Raw genomic sequence first — 17940 nt, 5'->3', positions numbered from 1 at the left:
TCAAATTTGCGTGGGCGAGGCCCCTGCCAAGGACGGCTCAAAAACATGCGAATTCCTAGTCCTTTTTGTTGGTCTAAGCGCATTAGTTTCTCTGGGATATAAGGTGAAAAGGTCTGAGACGGGAACGACTTGAACTGATCTGTAAAATTACATTTTTCATGGTATAGACACTGACGGGAATGTAATGGACGGACACTTCTTAAAAAGAAAAAGAATTTTGAGGCCTCTCCGTGCCCAAGATAAAACTGCAGTTCCGTATGCGGTAATGTTCCGCGATATCCAGAGGTCTTGGATACATAATATGCAGACCGTTTAACGACCCAGAATCATTCATATAAGAACGCTCTATGTTTACCACATAAAAACAGCCAATCATTCAAAACATACGTGTCAAGTAAAACATCACTGTTTCGTTAGTCTAAAAGCCGCTCTTCGTTTTGTTTAAAGTGTTGTGGCATGTTGGATGCGTTTATGTGATAAACGAAAAAAAATTGTTTATTTCATTCATTCAACTCATACTCGCTTGTTCATCAGATAATCAGTAAAACAGAAAATGAAATGCCATATATAGACAATCGGCCAGAATAGCACGGATAAAAAAAAACACGGAACGAACAATTACCCAAGATCGAAACACTATCTTTAGAAAATTATAGTTAAGGTGAAAAGCACAACAGTGATCCTTTCACTACTACTGGGTGCAAGAAAAAGAAAAGAAACGTGTACACGGTTTACACGAACGTAATCTAACACATTACAACGTTGAAATAATCCATCAGTCTCGTAATAAGCGTGGATACATTTTGATTAATGAAGGCGTGAGGAAACTGTTGATCGTGACGCCGTCTGCAAGCGAAGCAGGTGAAACACTTAAGTTTGCTGACTCCGTTTCTTCCCAGTCCACCCAAATGTGAGATGATTTACCGGCAAATGTCTTGTTCAACAGAGTATGGTTGATATAGTCAGGTGTAATTCTCTCGTCAACTTATAAAACGAACGGGAATCATGGCGATTTCCCATGATTCCTGTCGGTTAGTGACATGACATTCTGGCAGTGCCGTCAAGGTCAAAATGGCGGCTCCACGGTTTTTAACCATAACTGGTGCTTATATGTTCGATACAGTATATGCACATCCTGTAGTGTGAAATAATGGGACAGGGCGAGACCTTTAAGACATATTACGTTTCTCCTTGCTCGTTCTCCCCTTATAATTTGCCCTTGTACGGGCCACAACTGTCCCGGATCTACCCGGAAAGGTTAACGTTACATAAACGCTTTAAAATGCCATACCCATTTACTGTCCTGGGTAAGGGGTTGGACATGGGCCAGGAGTACCTAGTGTTCGCCAAGGATTTTCAACAGTATCCACCGCCATGCAAGTAGACCGCTAGTATATCCTCAGAGTTGTTATGTAGTCATACCTGTACCAATGCTTCTCGTGACGGAAAAGAGGTTGTATATTTGTTGCAACGAACATTTTTGTTTGCTACTGTATAGACGTTAGTGTTTACGATGTTTCAGGCTGTTGAAGAATGTACTACTCAAAGTTGCTACTTACCCAGTGGAAAATGTCAGATTTAAATGATATTTTACAAGCAACTTGATGGCGCACCGCCTGTGCCCTCCTCAGGACGAAAGCGGACGAATTTTCCGCTCTCGTTTATGTTCCAATTTCTTCTAAACGAAAGAGAAAGTACACGTAATTTTCTTTAGATCTCAATAACGTCGCAAACAGTAGGGCAGATAAAGATGATGTCTGCACAAAATTTAGACACCATATTTCTCATATGTTATAATTATAGGTAACGTTAATCAGATTGTACAGACAGGAAAAACACCTCCAAGAGATCTAACGTTTAAAAACGTTGTCTCAGATAGCTATTGTTTCAAACATGGTAATATTCAAATGTAGATAATATTAGTATGTTCAAGACACATTTTCTTCAAACTTCATACGATTTTCCCTCTGACACACGCCTGGCCACACCTATATGAATTATTGAAGAATGCGGTGCATCAGATATTGAAAAATTCCTTTTCTGGCTTCGATCGGTTTTCCGCTTCTTTGTATTTCACGCATCAAAATTTGATGTGACCTCTCCTCAGTTATAAGTCTGTAAGGTAGGTTTGTGCCATTCTTTATTTCACTAATGAATGACGCGTGAAAAGTCAATTCTATTCCTTGTGCAACCCACCGAAAATACACTTTTGAAAATTGGATTTTGGACGTGAATCATTCGCATAAAAAAGGAAAACGATAAAAAGAAACACTCAAGATTTCTTCCAATCTTGTCCGAAGATTCTATCCTTTTGCCTCGGAATATGTCATATTTGCATGTTTATGATTTCCCAATGGCCTGATGAGGATAGATGGATTTCTGCTAAGGCCCCCATAACTCCTAGTCACACATGACTGATGATGAATATAGCAGAACATCAGGCCTACGCGAGTGGAATGCTGCATCTCGTGAAAATCTCTTGACCGGATCAAATGTCTTTTCACGTGCTTTTCTTTGGGGCCTTGGCGGGGGGATGGCGAACATGGTGCACCTGGCAGCACCTGGCAGGTGGGAGCTACCTGTGGGAGGGCGTGACGCATCACATGACATATCACGCACAAATACGAACAACTGGACTATTGACTAAAATTGGTTTGGCGACCCACGCAAATACGTATTTTTTCGATTTTTGCAACAATTCTAAGACTTTTTCGTTAAAAGAACAGAGATCAAAATCATTCTAATACAACATTCTTCTCATTCATAAACGATGCTGAATTCATGAAGTATACATGGTATTTGATTACATCTGTCGGGAATTTCTCAAGTCCTTTGAAGAAGTCAAACGCCTACAGCTACGCTCGCCATGCTTAAAATTGGGCGTGGCCGATGGGACAATCTCCACGTCTTTGTAGCTTGTACAATTTAAAGGTCAATAAAAGTTCCAGCTTGTAGAATTAAGCACATCGTACTTTTATTAGTGTAATTAAAAGACGTTAGGTAACCATCCCCCTGGGTCGTTTTCCATTAAACAGTTGAGATTGTGACAGATAAGAACATCAACATCTCAGAGGGACAAGGACTTTTATTACTAGACATGTTTTACTCATGTCTTATTTATTAATGTGGTGATTTCGTTGCATTATTGAAGCGTATTTATCTGCCATCTCATCTTCAAATCAGAAAATTTGTTTATCGACGAGAAATAAGTTTTTCATTAAAAAAATCAGCATAATGCAAAAGTGACGTTATTGTACAACCACAGAATTGGTTTCTTTGTCTTTTTTTCTAAAATCCGTTGTTTTCCCCCGTGCGCAGGCCCCAGCCGGTCGGCACACCCCTGCCGGGCCCCACCGCCGTGGAACACACGGAGCTTACCAAACAGCGCGCGAACTTGTCAAAGTCAGCCAGAAATCAAACCGCGCCTCCCTGCCAAATGCCGATAAGGCCCGCGCCGCTGATTGCCGGGTTCGGAGCTGTAATCAAGCGCGCTGCTTTCCCTAAAGAAACGGCGTATCAGACCCGCGCATCAACCTGCGGATTAATGTCTGGCTTCAGCGGAATGTCTTAAAACAGACAGTCGAGAAGACGTGAAGAAAATACTCGCGGCATACTAAACACGGCTGTTAAAAGGAGAAGGTCAATTGGGGATCTCGGTCTGTACATTTCGATTCCTTTCTCGTCTTAATCCGGCTTGGCTACTTAACGAAGCGCTCGAACATCAAGGCGGGACTGGAGAAGTTCACAACTCCATAAAAACCAAAGGAGAGAGCTCCTCAAAGCTGGGTTTAGCCGCCGCTGAAAAGTACCAATCGAAGATAACGTTTCAAAATCAATTCAGGATTTGAACTTGAGAATAAGATGAGTGAACTAGCTGGGTGAGAATTGTAAGAGAACAACATGAGCTGTGGCAAAGTCTTGTTTCTCAGAAACAGTGCGCAATGATCCGTGGCGGAAGACGCGGCCTCTAGGCGTGATGAAATGCCTTTTATTAAATTCGACTCTGCAATCAACCCCGGAGGCGAAGTTGTAAACGTGTTTGACCTTGGCAAGGTGATAAAAAAGCTGTTTCCGCGCCGCTCCTGATGGAGGGGTGAGGAGTGTGCAGTTAATAGAAGCTGAGAGTTGATGTCTATTTTTGGTATTCTGAAGCGATCCCTGCTGCTTAGCAGACTGCAAATGTTTAACGGTACGGCGGACAGAGAGCGGTGGTGTTCGCAACGTTAGTTAATATCATCATGGTTTATTTTGATTCGCACTTCTATTATGAATCTGTCTGTATCTGTATCTATGTAGCCGATATAACCGCCTTTCGGAGTAACACACCAGCTTCGCAGGCACGCGGCGCGGCAGCAGCTGGTTATATTACACCGAACGACCTGTCACGTCTAACAATCAGGAGATATTCAATCTTTATCTTAATCCAAGAAGATGGGAATACAAGTTCCTGACCTACCCTGTATACTTCTGCATGCTAATATTCTTTACGTAACCTGCCATACGTGCAATGAATAGCAATGGTCAACTAATAGGTGAACAAGACGTAGTTAAGCAGATAGAGTACAATAAGTTAGCTACAGCTCCACGACCTGTCAGTCATTTGCTCCATCAGAAAATTTGAAAATTAATCGCCAATTTCAATTCAATCGAAACTTGAGAACTTCTTTAAGTTTTAGCGGATTGAGTCTTGAGTTCGTTGAGGCGGCACAAATGTTGGCAAAAAAAGCCGAACGCTTCCTTTAATCCAGGCCTTTCTTATCACCCTCGAGACGCTAACTTACTCTGCTATCTTGCAGATTCAGAGGTAGAAGAAAACGCCTTCTTGGCAATTTAACGAGCTTTCGTCGTGCCTGGATCTTAAACCGCCAGCTTGAACACCCTTCGCGCGTATCTTTGATATAACTTTAATCTTAAAAAGGAAGGCAGGGACAAAGGGAGTGTGACGGAATGAAGGATCACTCTCCGGCCTTTTGAGTTCTAGGATGAAGCGAGGCGCCGCACATTTGGAATCTTGGCAATGGACTTGGGCGGGGTTCAGTCTGGTTCGATCAACTCGTATTACAGGGAGCGGGGTGCTTTTGAAATCACGGTCGATAGGGGGCGTTTTACTCTCACACGAGCAGCAATCCTGTGTGTAATTACCTCTGGCAGGTGGCTTATTTAGTTCACCTGCGTTAGATTGTACTGTGATTACAATGTAGATGAGTATGAAAAAGTTGACCAAGAAGTTAGACGATATTTGGATATGGAACTAAGTAAGTTCTGGTGAAATTGCGGGTTCAGATCGCCACCCAAGCAGGCAAACTTTGTAAAGATGACAACGTACTTGCTGATGAAATCGAAGAATTTTTACATGCGTGCAGCCCTAGGAATCCTAACAGCCATAGCAGATGGCTTCTACTGCTGGAGTCGCTTGACCGCCCACCGATGTCCAACCCTTGCTTAAGCTTGTTCTGTCGGTGTAAAGCTAAAGACAGATATCATCCCCTTAGGATGGCGCGCGTTTAAGTACATGACAGCCTTTGTCTCGACGTTAAAAGGTTACCAAGAAATTTCTAAGAGAAAGAACGAATTTCGACATTAGGTTCACGGACCATGTGCTGTCTTTTTTTCTGCAGGGCTGAAAGATTCCAACGATTGTGACCCGAACCCTTGCGTGCACAACGGGAACTGCACCGATGGCATCAACTCGTTCACCTGTACCTGCCCAGAGGGATATGAGGGGAGGTTTTGTGAAAAGAGTAAGTGAATTAAGTAATTCTTTTGGATGATCGAACTATTACTGAACAGATTATGCTAAAACGTAACAATGTCAAGACGTCATATGTCCGCAAGGTCACGTGACTATTTCAACATGATGAAGCACGCAGTGCAAAATTCGGAGATATGTTGGACCGAAGTTTAGTTATTTACAGTAGTTCTGCATTTTGTAAGCATTGTCTTTCTTTTATTTGCACACAATATACATATTATAATCGTTATAATCCTAGGAACAGTAATGCTTACTGGGCCTGTCCTTGGTGCTGAACAGTGTTGTGATGTTTTGTATTTCAACTTTTGAAACAATGAATCATGCACAATATTCTATTCAACTGCAAGCTAGCAAATACGTCTTTCTTTATGAAAAGTAAGGTAATTACCGAGGTAAATAAAAAGCAATTCTAGAAAATGAACTTTGCTTGCTGCACCTCGCAAAGAGGAGGACAGATGATGATGATGATGATGATGGTGATGAAGGTAAATATAATATCCCTGTTTCGCCCCAGATATTAATGACTGTAACAGGATGACGCGAAAGGGCGGGAACGTGTACCTGTCCAAACACCTGTGCGCGAACGGCGGGACTTGTATTGACAAGGTGAACGACTACGAGTGTTACTGTGCACCCGGATTCACCGGCAAGGACTGCGGGAGAAGTACGTAACAAATTAATTTTGTATCCGTGAATAGTTTCATTAGGTTGGTGAATGAATGAATAGCAAAATTCTTTTATTCACAACCAAGTATGTACACGAGCCGACGTTTCGATGACTGTCTATCATCTTCATCAGGGCATTGCATTGTTAGCAGTAATACCTAGCTTCAGTGCACAGTGAACCAGTCAGCAATGCCCTGATGAAGATGGCAGACAGTCATCGGCTCGTGTACATACTTGGTTGTGAATAAAAGAACTTTGCTATTCAATAATTTTGTGTCTGCTATGTTTTTGAAGAGGAAATTAAGGAACATAAAAGGATATAAAAGAACTGTACATAAAATAATGGTAAACTTTCATTCATTCATTCATTCACTGTACACATTTGATGCGAATTATTGGGGAACAACGACTTTGTGTATAATTATAAATAACCTTATATGACGAGTTGTTCTATGTTACTATAGTATACTTGTATCTAGAGATGTTTAGCACTCATGGTTTAACAAAAAGGAACGTTGTTTTAATAAATGACCAAGGGTTGCAACGTCCTCAAAGTGACTTTAATGCAACTGGTCATTTTTTTTTCAATTTAACACAAGGACTAATCAACCAAAAGATATTCCCGCAAGTAGAATAATTGTGTATAGTGTTGCATTAACCATGCTCAGCATATATATTGCATAATTGTTGATCTGTCACTTTTTGTCACTCCCTTACAGACATCGAAGACTGTACTGAATACTCATGCTTGAACGGAGGAACTTGTAAGGACGGCATCAACTCTTTCTCCTGCCATTGTCCTGCTGGCTACACCGGAAGGATCTGTGAGATCAGTGAGTACACAAACTTTGTAGTGTCATGGATACACAGATTTTGTAGAGTCATGAGTACACACATTTTGAAGTGTCATGATTACACAGACCTTGTTGTATCCTGAGTACATAGACCTTGTTGTGTCATAAGTACACGGACCTTGTTGTGTCATGAGTACACAGATATGTAGACTTTATATTGTCGTGCGTTCCACTTATAGAGCATGATGTATTTTCCTATTCTTGTTTTTCTGTCATCTATAGCTAGCATTGATATTCACTAGCCTACAAGTTACAATTGATTTTCGCCGACTTACATAGTTTCTGTTCTTTTACTGTCTCTTCGATAGCGATCTTTTTCTGTCAGGTTTCTTATACAAAACATATTTATTTCGAGAACTCCTGTACATTTCTAGTGCTTCCCATTTCATCTGTCCATGCATGATCTGTTCAGTATCGACTCTAGAAAGAACCCGTATCCTTTTCTGCATAAGGAAGCGAAGACGCCTCCAGAGAGGAAATGACTTGACGCAAACGTACAGCCAAACCATGATCGACGCGCTAGATTATGGTCCTCTTCTGCACAAAATGTCTGCACGGACATCAATATACTCGCATTGCTATTAGCCAGATGAAAGGCGGGCTTTCATCCACTAGATGTTCCTTACAAGACCGTCTTCGACTAATCGAAGTAGAGAAGTAGATTTTCTTAAGATTTTAGACAGTTCTTATATCCGAACCTCTGAATAGCAAGTTTTTGCCTTTGATTTAAGTTGCGTTGCTTCTTGATAATACACACAGTGCGCACTTTTGCGGTCGGAATCGGTACATAATATTCTATGCAGAAAGACACGTTCTTATCTATGTGAAAGTCATTAGAATTGCTTCACACATTCATCATTCCTATCACTTTTAAGCCACGCTACTGTTGAACATTACGCTATTCATTCCAATATTACAATATTCATTCATTATCGATTACTTAGGCCAACATGACGGGTTCGGTTTCGATGCAGCGCTTACAGATTGATTGTTACTCAGTCGCGCCCGACAGCGGGCAGGGCCAAAGGATCTTCCAGGTTTAACAATAAAGAAATTCAATAACATGGGATGGGGTCTGCCTTATGACCATCAGAAAATAGATGGCTCGATTTGGGCACTCAGAATTGATTTCCGATGTCTCATATCTCCGTGATCCATCGTTGTCTAAGAGCGTTTGTATTGGTTGGTGACCTTGGAGACGTCGTGGTGATGCTGAGAAGAATCTGATTTTTCAACTTAAAGATGACAAGACACGCCCATGTCACGGTCCACACTAAACGTTCCAAGAACTCCAAATTATACACAGTCGTTACCCGCAGGTCAACATGATTTGTATTGTCAGAATCGCAGCCCTAAAGGATACTTCGCGCGTGATGAACGATCCTGATCATTAGGCAGCGGGCACTTCGGGGTTAACTCTCGGTCAGATCTTTACAGGGCGCCGCGGAGTTCCATCGATTTACCCGATAAACCCGCTGGGGTTGAGAAGTATTTGGGTTGAATTGATAGATTGTACCTCATTTTACCTGGCTTAATGTTGATATTGATGGGCATGCCTCATGTTTTATTACCCTGTGGTTATAAGGGCCTTCTTTCTTTGGCTGTTAATTCCATATTTCATAATCCTCGCTATTGTTGAGGGAGCAGTAAAACTCAGCGTTGGAATAGCTTTACAGACACAGAACATGAAACAAATTGGAAAAAAGAAGTTGTTGACTACATGTATTGTAGTACCCGTGTTCTTGTTTATCTCCCAAAATACCCCATCATGCCTTGCGTTACGTATTTCATAACCCAATGCAAGAATAGACAGCTGTAACGTTAGACTTACAAAGTTTTAAGATCGTTGAAACATGAGTCTGTGCCCTTTAACCCAGATTCTGACGACTGTCTGCCCAACCCTTGTGAGAACAACGGGACCTGCATCGACGGCGTCAACTCCTACAGCTGCGTGTGTCTGAGCGGCTACGCTGGGGCCAACTGCGAAACAAGTGAGTCCTGTAAGACAAAAATTACTTAACCTCTGCCGGCGTGCCGATGTACATCCTGTGACCGTGGCACGTGTGGAGGTTCCGTGAGTCCAAACTGCACTTCATACGACATGCGCGCACTAGATGTCAGCATTCCACTGTTACTGCGATTCTCATCAGACCTGCGGAGTAACACTAGCGGTGAACAGGTCTAGTCAAGGACTTTGTTTGTTTGTTTGTTTGTTTGTTTGTTTGTTTGATTGTCTTTCAGCAGGGTTAGAGAATAGCAAATTTTTCCCCAAGACTATGTTTTTTCTCTGCAAAAGATATTGAAAGTTGTTACTTTTTTCTTTCTTTCTTTCTGGGTATTTCTGTCTTTCTGTGTATGAGAGTTAACTGAAAAGTTGTCTAGTGTTTCTCGCTCGCCAGATGGACCAGGCCCCGCATGGGTTCCTCTGCAAGTCTGCTGAAAATCGCAGTACCATTCCACTCCCAGACCGGAGGTCGATGCATGCAATCGATGTCGCATGACACAAGCTTCGATTTTGCTACAGCGTGATCATATGGACAAGTCGACCTCCTGCAAACCAAGCTTGATTGTGAATACGGTGTGCGATAGGGGTGACAACACAGTCGCTGAGCCTTAGTTAAGGATTTACAGATACAGATACAGTGGCTATGAATATCTAAACACTGTGAGCTCCCATGTAATCGTACACATTGATTACAGCACAACACAGTACACACCACCGATTACACGGGACATCATAGTATTTGCCACAAATTCTCACCATCGAACAAACAACAGAAGCCACTCTTCCAGAGTTGCAACAACATAGACTCCCGAGACTGAACTACAAAAAAACAGAAACAAGACAATGCGCCCGATCGCCGTCCTCTATGATTACAGCATAAGTGACATGACGAGCAATAAGATTTTAGCCGAGTCTTGATTAATGTGATTAGGAATCATACTGCCTTCCCGGACACAACGGACACATATTCCTATCTTTATTACAGACGTACGATATGCTCTCTGCACACAGATGAATCTAGACATCTATATGATCACAGATAAAGATATTCATATGACCATGTTTGGAAACGTGTAGAATGTGCATTATAATCCTACCGCGAAAACCTTCTTGGAGTGCACTGATACTCCAACATGTTGGGCTGTTTTTATTGTACGTATAATTAAATGAAGTTGATAACACATATTATTTGGAGTTAACATACAAGTAGACTTACAAATAGCGTGTGTAAGTCACTACATTTTGCTTGGAATGTTGATTTGTGAATACGGTATGTAATAGGGCTGACGACACAGTCGCTGAGCCTTGGCTAAAGGTGTACAGATACAGATACAGTGTTTGTGACTATCTAAATAATCTGTGCTGCAACGTACTCGTGCAGATTGGATGCAGCATGTATACAATTACAACTGCCATCAGTGGGCCGATTTGTTTTCATGTACCTCTTGATTTTGTTGTGACTGGCCAGGCCCTTTAGTGTGGACAAGCTGATTACTACAGAAGCCTAGCATTGCTATATACTTATCGCGTCTTTGAAATATAAAAATTGATATGAGAGATTCCCTTGACCTGTTAGGTTGTAAGCAGGTAGGCTAAAGTGAAGTATAAGAAAAACAAAGCAATACAAGGGAACCTCGTCGATAGTATTTGGCGTTTATAAATAAAACTCAACAATACAGAGTCAGAGGAACATATTGCTGTCATACACCCGCGCATGTTATGAATGACGCTTTACAATATATGAGTCGTTAATGCATGCAAATTATTGACACAGAGTCAAGCTAGGCATACCCAAGGCGAAGAAGATATTTGAAGTTCTTTTCTACATTTAGATATACATTGAATACGAATAGATTGAAAAGTTTGAGTCAAATAAATAATGCCGAAATGGGAAAAAGATGGCCAGTCTTTGCAATTATGAAAAGACAAGAAATGAATCTGTAAAAGACAGTAAAGACAAGAGATGACACATGGGGGACTTTCAATTATCTTCCGCCTTGACCTTGGTAATAACCGCTACCCTAGAGCATTTTGACCTTTTAGTTGATGACCTCACCGGAACTACTCAGCTAAAAGGTCACATGATCCAGGGTAGAAATAACTACTGTGTTTTCATGCTGTGTCATCTGCGAATGGCATCGAACAATTTCCGATGTTTTGCTGTTTGAATCTGTTTTTCTCCCTCGATACTCTTCTCTAGCCTACCGCGACTGTGCGGAGATTTACAAGAACTGGACCCAGACCAGCGGCGTGTACTACATCACCCCGCAGGGCGCGCCCAAGGCCATCCTGGTGTACTGTGACATGACGACGGCCGGAGGGGGCTGGACCGTCTTCCAGAGGCGTGTGGACGGCGCAGTCACCTTCTACCGGAACTGGACAGAGTACCAGCACGGCTTCGGCAACATCGACGGCGACTACTGGCTGGGGAACGACAACATCCACATGCTGACCAGCCAGGGCCACTACATCCTACGAGTCGACCTGTCCGACTGGGAGGGCAACTCCGTCTGGGCGCAGTATAACAACTTTACGGTGGAGGATGAGGAGCACAAGTACCGGCTCCACCTAGGGGCTTATTCGGGGAGTGCAGGGGACGCCCTGACGAATGCGCGCCCGGTCTATTCCAATCACAACAACATGTATTTCTCAACGTACGACCAGAACAACGACAAGGCCACACGACAGTGGAATTGCGCCAAGCGATGGCAGTCGGGCTGGTGGTACAACAACTGCTATGACGCGCACCTGAACGGCGTCTACCACCACAGCTGCAGCTACAAGGAGTGGGACGGTATCATATGGCTGCAGTGGAAGGACAAACTCTCGCTCCGCACCGTCAGCCTCAAGATGAGGCCGGCTGACTTCCAAAACTAGAGGACAACAGGACAAGAACAACTCATCAACCGCACGGAAACTCACGGCACGCAACAAGACTTTTAAAGAATCGGAGAAGAGCGACAGAAGTTTACAGTTTTGTTGGGGATCAGATTTATTCTGTGTCATCCCTGAACTGCGTCTGTGTGAAATATATACTTTGTCAACTTTATGTCGTGGTCAAATGACAATGACCTCTCAACCCAAGGGCCAACATGGCATCAGAGAGACGTCTCATTTCTTATTACTTGTGAAAAAAACGCATTTCACTTGATTTTGTAGAATGAAATAAGTAGTGATGCTAATTTGAGTTCCACATACAGATGAAGTTCAGAGATTGTACGAAACATGTGATACTCGTTGATATCAGAGATGGTTGTACCAGAGAAGAAGAACTGTACAGTGTCTGTCTCTCTTGATGTGTAGAGAAGCGTTCCCGTCCTACAGTGAGTAGGACGTTGATGTCCACCTCAGGAGCACTGACCTAAGTATTCTCACGACAACATGATGTTCCGCTCGACACGCGAGGGGCTACGTGAAACGCAAGACAATCGTTTAACGACAGGCAAAAGGAATGGAAGATGGTGAAAAATTGTCATTGCTGTCCTCTGGCTTTGTGTAAGTCACCGTACCCAGTCTAATCTGCAGTGTGTAGAGTTTAAATAGGGTAGAAGGGAAGAGTTGTAGACTGTAAGGTGTGTTAGACTGGGGCGGGTAATATTTAGTAACGATAGCGTGGTATGACTATGACTAACCCAAATGGAACAAAAATGAGGAAATTATTATCACAATAGGTTGAAGATAGTGTGATAAAGGGCAAATGCTGCACAGAGTATTTATTGATGCACTATATATGATGGGAATGAGTGTAAAGACATAAACTACTTCAGACTGGTAGAAAGAATGTTAAGGGTCTGTTATAAAGGGACGTACCTGGGAACAATTTCCCTCGTACGTCCGAGTGATCTTACCGGAAGGAAGAAAGCTCAGCTTGTAACGAAGGGAACCTAAACCGTGCCGTGAATAGAGTAGGGGACATATACACTCTAGGTATTGCCGAGTCTCGTAACTGTGTGTTCATTCTGACCTTGAACGTGACTGAAACTCTTGTACCGTCCATCCTTGTTGTATATCGTTGAAGAACAGTAACAAAGCAAAGCATGAAATGCTCCCGTTGGCCCTACTATATATGTATAGTAGTGTTTTGTACAGACTTTAGCCGAACGACCAATGTGCATGCCGAGGGGTTCCTCACAAAATCCGCGTACTGAAAATGGCATGTCTGAAGCGAATGAAACAAAGGAGGCGTTTATCGTGTTCAACATTCAATCGAATGTCAGTACAATCGCAAAAAAAAATGGTATTGGTATAGAAGATGTATGATGTATAGGTATGTATGAACAGGGTGCCAATAGTTGATAATTTTGGTGTTCTTGTGACCTTTCGGGTTGCGTTTGTATCACATGAGTTTCTACTCTGCACTATGTCGCATATGACCTATCGTGGGGAAGTTCACTTGAACTTTTGTACAGATCCGAAGTTACAGCGTTGGGAAATTTGTTCTGCAGATTGTTGAAGTTTTCCCTCTGAACGAAGGAAAGACATTGTTGTTTATTAAGGACTTAGGAAACTCGAAACCATTTCCATTCCAACGTCCATAGCTGTGACCGTTATGGGAAAGGACAACCACAATTTGTGTGGTGACAGTTTTTATGGAGTTAGCCGTATGGCCAAGAGAAGCAACGATTCAATCCTCGGCTTTCGATGTACAATTTTCCTCTACTTTCTATCCACTAAAACAACCAACCAACTTCAACACCTCTCTGACCAACTTTTCCTCGAAATGGCTAAAACATTTTTTTAAATCGTCCTTTATACCAGCTTCTTCACCACCAAACAGTTGTTTCCAGAAACACTTACTCTAGGCCCTTGATTACAGTCTGGTTATATTTTACGAATGGTTCAACACATGGTTTTCGAAAGTTTTACTCAAGTTGACGAGTGTACCCGTTCCCTCGACAACTATCCTGATTGACCAGAAACACTCCCCACGATGTCATGTGATCCCAGTACAATATAATATATGTAGCAAAGGCATGTGAAGTAAACACGGTAGTGCAATATGGAACAATGAATATATTGACTTTTCTAGAAAGGCTCACTCTAGACAAACAGCGTACGCAAGACAAGTGTTACTTGTATGTACCACAGCGCTATTTCGACTCTGCTCAAGTAGATCTATTTTGCAGGTCTACCATATGTAGATATTCAGTATGCTGACGTGTGTAAAGAGAAAAATTGTTGCAACATGTTGCTTGTGATTTCCCGTAATCATGCCACAGTGAAATCAGGTGCTCTTGCGTAAAAAATGTTGGCTCCGCAAAAACTTGCAGCTTTTTGTTGTTGAAGGATTGTACAAGCACGCAGAGTGATGACGTCACGAGATGTGACGACATATTGATGACGTGTCGGGAGATGAAGGGTGAGCGAACAGCTCACCTGGATTCCCAGACATGGAGTAAAAAGCGGCGCAGTTTGGCAACAATAAAATGGAAATTATGTTCTGCTACTTTTGACGGTTGTATGTATCAGCAAGTTTTTTTTTTACTGTAATCCATCCTAATTTACATATTCAATACAAAGTTTGCACTGTTTGGCAAAAACATTAGGACGGTTTTCTATTTTTCAATTGTCACAGAAATAGGAAAACTACCACTTCAAAAGGCTTGGAAACCCTTTTTTTAATGAAATCCACAATCTTTTTCAAGATATGGTCGTCTAAGCACAACACATTACCGATTTTGAAGTCGCATTCAATAGACACCGGAAGCCGAATTAGTCAAATAACTACTTTTAAGCTCTGGTGTAATATACTGTATTCTTTACGAAGCTATAATTATACTATTGATAATACCAAATCTCCTCAGATTAGCGAGAATAGATAGCCTATATCAAAAGAGCACTTATGAAGAGAGAAGGGATGATGAAAAAAATGTTCTAAGTAGTACCTAACTTTGAGGGCCCTACAATATACATGTTGTTGTGATTGGTGAAATATATTTCAACTCCTCTATCTCGACTTGTAAGTGTTGTGTTGTTTCTGCATGGCTGACCAATGAAAAAGCCTGTTGCAGCTTGTTTGAACATTTTTACACGGTGGAAAAAATGTCACGTAATCTCCAGTATGGCTCCTTACCTTACGCCATCTGTTCCTTCTAACATTCTGTGTCAAGTATATGAATAAACACTTATAGTGATTTGAATCTCAGTGTGTCTATTGTTTTTTCATTGTCTGACTTCATTGTGAATATTATGGGATCATATATATTTGGATGGAACATTTTGGGTACAAAAAAGTACAAAAACATTTGTATCATCTATTGATATATATTTGTACAATCTCTCTGCGACAAGGAACATTGTTGAATTCAAATTTTAATAGTGCAATTTGGAATACATGATAAAGTTTCAAATTGCACATGTCTATGACAGAAGGAAAGACACCAGTACGTGGTGGGAAGCTTGTTCGTTCAGTTGACATTGTATACTGAGCAAATTCTAGCCTCAAATTAAAATCAGACACGAAATCAAAGCCATATAATGAACAAAACCTTTGCATAATCTAAAGAATACCCATCGGATATTGTTCTCTTCCCAACAACAGCTGAAAGAGAGGCAAGTTTACAGACAGAAAATATGTATGCACTGCACATATGTCTAAAATCCACACACTACTAATTGACAAATTTAGTAACAATGCTATATACAATATACCATGAAAAGGCACTCAGTGCTTCATACACTGATGTGAGTAAATAGAGAAGGCATGAAGAATGATAATTAGCTGTATCCTTAAGCTTGCGTGGTCATACTATGATGGGTCAGTGACTTGCTTCAGTGCTGGGAGCGAGTCGTGTTCTACCCAACTACCTCAACCCTTAAAGAAGTAAACGGAGTCAGACATGATTCTTCAAGAAATACGTCAATATTGAAATCAGTAGAAACCCAGTCGCTACAAATAAGACCTTCGCCACCTTGCGGTCTCTGGAGTTGAATTCCTGACCTAGAACCTCCAGGAAGGTCACGTACAAAAAGGTCCCTCCAGCGAATCCTTGGAGAACTGCACCCAACACTTCACCACCGAAGCTCTTGATACTCTGAACGCCCATCCCTATAACGATACCGAGCGGAATCATGGAAGAAAACAGGATCGCCACTTTGATGATAGTTTTCGTTGCCATGCCGTGTTTGACGAGATTCACTCCTAATGCGAACGCCACGAGGCATTCGTGAATTTCTATCCCAGCAAAGATCTTAAGAACGAGAGTTACGTTGTCTTGGAGTCCTATAGCCAGACCTTCGAACACAGAATGGACAGACAAGCCGAGAAGCAGCGCGTAAGGTCTGATACTGAAGGAGTCGCCATCTGGCTTGTGACGCTGGATCTGCAGTGGGGACGAGGGTGACTTGTTCCGGGGTTTTTCAAGGATACCTTCTTCCTCTGTAGAGTGACTATGACCTGAAAAGAACCCCGAACGAATCATTTTCTTGTGAATACTATTCATGACTGCACCAGAAAATCATCGCATAGAAACAGCTTTGTAGTGTAATCCATAATCATATTACACTCGTGATGTATGATATCTAAAAAGGCACATATAAAGAATAGTCAGGCAAAAGCTATCCAATTTGTCACATGATAATCCTACATAAACTCTGCTCAATGGCTCAGGGCACTGAGGCTTTAAAGCCCTTTAACAAACTAATACAAAACTAAATCTGCTCATTGGTTGCATTCAACGTTTGAGTTCAAGGTTTTCGAACAAAGTAAGGGAAGGTTGCGTACCATGAAAGCTGAGCTCAAAGACCGTGGACTGTCCGTACGAGCGCCACGTCATCACGAACTGTTCAACCAGGATGGACAACAGCAGGCCCATGACGGATACGCACTCCGCCACGGGGTAGTCAGGGTTGAAGTTCCGCGCCTCCAGAAGCAACGACATCTTCTTCCTGACGGTGGGCAGGAGGCCCAAAAAACATGTCCCCAGAAAAACGCCTCCCGCGAAACAGTTGAGGAAAGTCACCGTCCGGCCGTGGTGTCCCGCGCTTGAGGTGTGTTCAGAGTCTCCGCCAGAGGACCGACGAGACATACATTTTAGAGGAAGCAAGTTAAAAACAAGCTTGCCTATAAGAACAGCGGTAAGGCTGACAAGTTTAGCTCCCGTCGGGTCCATTCCTAGACGTTATGTGTGTCCCAGCTGTAGTAGGATCCGGTCTACAAGCTTTTCAACAGTGCTACCTGCAGTTAACTATTGTGTCACGTCACCTTGTTAAACAAATAACGTTAGCTACAGTATATGTGCCTGCACCCATATCGAAACGAATATCCAAATTTTCTAGTTTAGGATGATTCTTCAAAGAAATAGGTTATGAAGCAAAGATATCCAAAGAGCTAATAATGCCAGGAACTTTCAGTAATTTCAAGGTGTGGACGGACCTTGATTAGGACTTGAAAAACTGTTTCGATCATATAGAAATTTTGCAATTAAAACTTCTTATCTGAAATGCAAAAGAAATGTATCTGGTTAAGTGTATGCTTTATGGCCTCAGGGATCGCCTGTTCAAAAAGTTTCTGTGATCACAAACACATGTTCAGGTCTGTAAAAATAAAAAAACCATGAAACAATTTCTTACATTCAGTCTGCCCACAAACAGCTGTTAATGTGGTTAAAGTGGTGGTGAAGTGCCCTCGACCACCACTTGTACCACCAGCTGTTACAGAACAT

The 17940-nt window shown here is 42.0% G+C and overlaps 2 protein-coding genes across 6 annotated transcripts in view; one reads left to right on the top strand and one right to left on the bottom strand.

Annotated features, from left to right (window-relative positions):
- Positions 1–15417, top strand: part of LOC136441729 (fibroleukin-like) — a 45420-nt gene extending 30003 nt beyond the window's left edge. For 4 of the 5 annotated variants that reach the window (XM_066438172.1, XM_066438176.1, XM_066438174.1 and 1 more), the window contains exons 4-8: positions 5619–5741; positions 6267–6416; positions 7138–7251; positions 9150–9272; positions 11478–15417. In XM_066438172.1, the coding sequence (XP_066294269.1) occupies positions 5619–5741; positions 6267–6416; positions 7138–7251; positions 9150–9272; positions 11478–12154 (1187 nt within the window). In that variant the 3' untranslated portion in view covers positions 12155–15417. The remainder of the gene's footprint in view (positions 1–5618; positions 5742–6266; positions 6417–7137; positions 7252–9149; positions 9273–11477) is intronic. The other variant, XM_066438173.1, reaches the window with a different exon arrangement.
- LOC136441731 (zinc transporter ZIP3-like) lies at positions 15416–17604 on the bottom strand. The gene is made up of 2 exons (XM_066438177.1): positions 17001–17604; positions 15416–16673 (listed from the first exon to the last, which is right to left on the bottom strand). The coding sequence occupies exons 1-2, from the start codon at positions 17386–17388 to the stop codon at positions 16111–16113; spliced, it is 951 nt and encodes a 316-aa protein (XP_066294274.1). The 5' UTR covers positions 17389–17604; the 3' UTR covers positions 15416–16110.
- Positions 17605–17940: the final 336 nt, after the last annotated feature.

The sequence above is a fragment of the Branchiostoma lanceolatum genome, chromosome 9 (assembly GCF_035083965.1).
Source record: "Branchiostoma lanceolatum isolate klBraLanc5 chromosome 9, klBraLanc5.hap2, whole genome shotgun sequence".
NCBI lineage: Eukaryota > Metazoa > Chordata > Leptocardii > Amphioxiformes > Branchiostomatidae > Branchiostoma > Branchiostoma lanceolatum.
The sequence above is the reverse complement of the archived record's forward strand: the minus strand, read 5'-3'. Positions and strand labels throughout refer to the sequence as shown.

Excerpts from the sequence above, each read along its gene's own strand:
- LOC136441731 (XM_066438177.1), bottom strand. The coding sequence starts at position 17,388 with ATGGACCCGACGGGAGCTAAACTTGTCAGCCTTACCGCTGTTCTTATA. Across the intron at positions 16,674-17,000 it reads CTTTGAGCTCAGCTTTCATG|GTCATAGTCACTCTACAGAG; the intron begins GTACGCAACCTT and ends GGTTCTTTTCAG.